The sequence below is a fragment of the Cyprinodon variegatus genome, unplaced genomic scaffold (assembly GCF_000732505.1).
Source record: "Cyprinodon variegatus isolate N-32 unplaced genomic scaffold, C_variegatus-1.0 Scaffold155, whole genome shotgun sequence".
NCBI classification, from domain to species: Eukaryota; Metazoa; Chordata; class Actinopteri; order Cyprinodontiformes; family Cyprinodontidae; genus Cyprinodon; species Cyprinodon variegatus.
In genome coordinates this window covers 1,086,151-1,088,393 of record NW_015150608.1, presented here as the reverse complement: position 1 = coordinate 1,088,393, position 2,243 = coordinate 1,086,151, and the positions used below count along the sequence as shown (strand labels likewise).

The following is a 2,243-nucleotide window of genomic DNA, read 5'->3' as shown; positions in this document are numbered from 1 at the left end:
AGGTAACAGACAGTGTATTTGGTAAGAGGAGTGTCATGATTATATTAAAGGTCTGACCCCAAGATGCAGAAGACCAAACAGAGACCAAGGAAAAGTTTAAACAGGTTTATTTTAGGAATAATTTGATGAAATCCAGTGCTGCTCAGAGTAGAATGAAAAGAGTCCAGTGTTGCTGTGAACACTGCTCATCCGGAACTGGAAGGTGAGGGAAAGACCCTGCAGTTAGTTCAGGCTCAGTGGGAAATATGAATGTTTGGTTTTGCATAGGAGGAAAAGGTTGCAGAGTCACTTCTCCAGGAAAAGTTGTCCTTTATAGAATCCAGACTGTGAGGATTGTGCCAGTGATTGTCTTGTTTGGTGATGGGCGGACTGGGTTACTCAAACGACCACTTGGGGAGAGTGGATCCAAACTTCTTGTTTGGAACCCCAGCTCAGTTAGAAGCTCAGTAGAACCTTCCAGAGAGAGAAGGACCGAACAAATCCAGTTTGCAGGATGACTTCCTGCCGAGAGGCAAAGACAAAAACAAATTTAAGATTCAGGTTGACAAAAACTCAGTTTGACTAGAGAAACCAAAACCGGCAAACAAAAACTCAGGTTAGACTCTGCTAAACTAAGCATTGCTAGAGTACCCTGTATTGGCAAACTCTGGCATCGAGGTAGTGGCAGTCAGCAGCTTAAGAATCCTCCACAGGTAATGAGGAAATGAGCTGCAGGTGTGCAGGGAGATCCAATGAGGACGGGGCACCACCTGGTGGAGGAGGAAAGGAAACACAAAAACAGACCACACAAACTGGATTCCTGACAAGGAGCCTTTTACATTGACCAGCTTTGTTTTGGCTGTTCTTGTTAGGTACTGCACCTAGAAGGAAACCCCTGGAACTGCTCCTGTCCTCTGCTGAACACCGTTAGAAAGATGAAAGAAGCCAATGTCACGATCGGTAAAAAGATTTCTTAGCAGACACACAGCGACCAGCACTAGTTGCTACTAACAATCTAACCTAAATACCGGGATGGCTTTTGTCGTCTTCCTCTACAGTGGGCCCGACGATCACCTGTGAATCTCCAGCAGAGAATAGAAATCAAAATCTCCTGGATTTGATCAATCTTTGTTTCACATCAACTCCAAAACCTGAGCAGATAGAACCAAGGTCCACATCAACACCAGTCACCTCTCAGCAACCCAAAGGAGTCAACAAGGTGTCGATAAGCCCTTCAACAACTCAGAACTGTACCATCGGTGCAGGTATGTTCCACCTTTCTTCTACTTTGGGTCTTTCTTCCTCTAATCTTGGCACCTTAAAGTCTTTCAAGTTTAACCCACTCCAATGTGAAAGCATAACTCCACACAGAGACACATTCAGACCCTGAGGGGCAGGAATACATATGAGCAGAGGTGTTGTCTGGACAAGAGAAAGAGGCAACTAGTTTAGCCTAGCTTAGACAAATGAAGCACAGAAAGAGACCAGAGGGATGCTGGTAGTTTAGATCTTTTAAGAATAACTCTTTTTCACCTCATGAACACTAGAGGTTGATGAAACATTTGGAAAGCCCGGTGGGTCAGATCCTCAACGGTTCGAGCCGCTAGTGTCCAGGCAGTGGAAGACAGGATAACTCACTATAAAGCAATGCCTCTGAGATTTATTTATACCAATATGAGGGCCTTTGATGATGAAAGTATTTGTCTTTAACTTAGGCGCGTTCAAGCATTAACTGTTTGAAGATTCAACTGCAATAGCCACTGTTCGACCCAAAGAGGGCAGTAATGGAAGTTTTAAGAAAAATTTTGCAGAGCTAAACAAAAAGGCAATAGCTTCAAGCTTAACTTTTTCTTGCCACTAGGTTTTGCACTAATGCTTGCCCAATCTCTGTCAGACTGTCAGGTGTAAAGTTTGCCAAGCCCATTTAAGCTAACTTTCCAGTTCAGAAGGAAAAGCGACGCAATCTAATACCACTTTCCCACTGGCAGAAAAACCTGTTTACACCCGGGAACAATCTGCTTTTAGTGGCAGTGGGAACAGCTCACTGATGCCCGCCTACCCGGTGCAAATGACTCACTTTAAAATCACCTCAGCTCTGATTGGCATGCTGTGGAAACACCAGACCTGGATTGACCTGCTAATTTACGTGACAACATTGAACGCAACGTGCGGATGTGAGCACACCGCGCCAGTTACTTCAGATCTTACTACCCGAAACAACTCTGTTTACATTTGTTAAACACGTTGCAGCACTGCTAAGAGGG

At 44.5% G+C, this 2,243-nt stretch overlaps 1 protein-coding gene across 1 annotated transcript in view; it reads left to right on the top strand.

The window, feature by feature from the left end:
- Nucleotides 1-2,243, top strand: part of LOC107086517 (leucine-rich repeat-containing protein 19-like) — a 6,862-nt gene that overhangs the window by 2,669 nt on the left and 1,950 nt on the right. The window contains exons 2-3 of the mRNA XM_015377504.1: nt 852-939; nt 1,038-1,244. Coding sequence (XP_015232990.1) covers nt 852-939; nt 1,038-1,244 — 295 coding nt within the window. The remainder of the gene's footprint in view (nt 1-851; nt 940-1,037; nt 1,245-2,243) is intronic.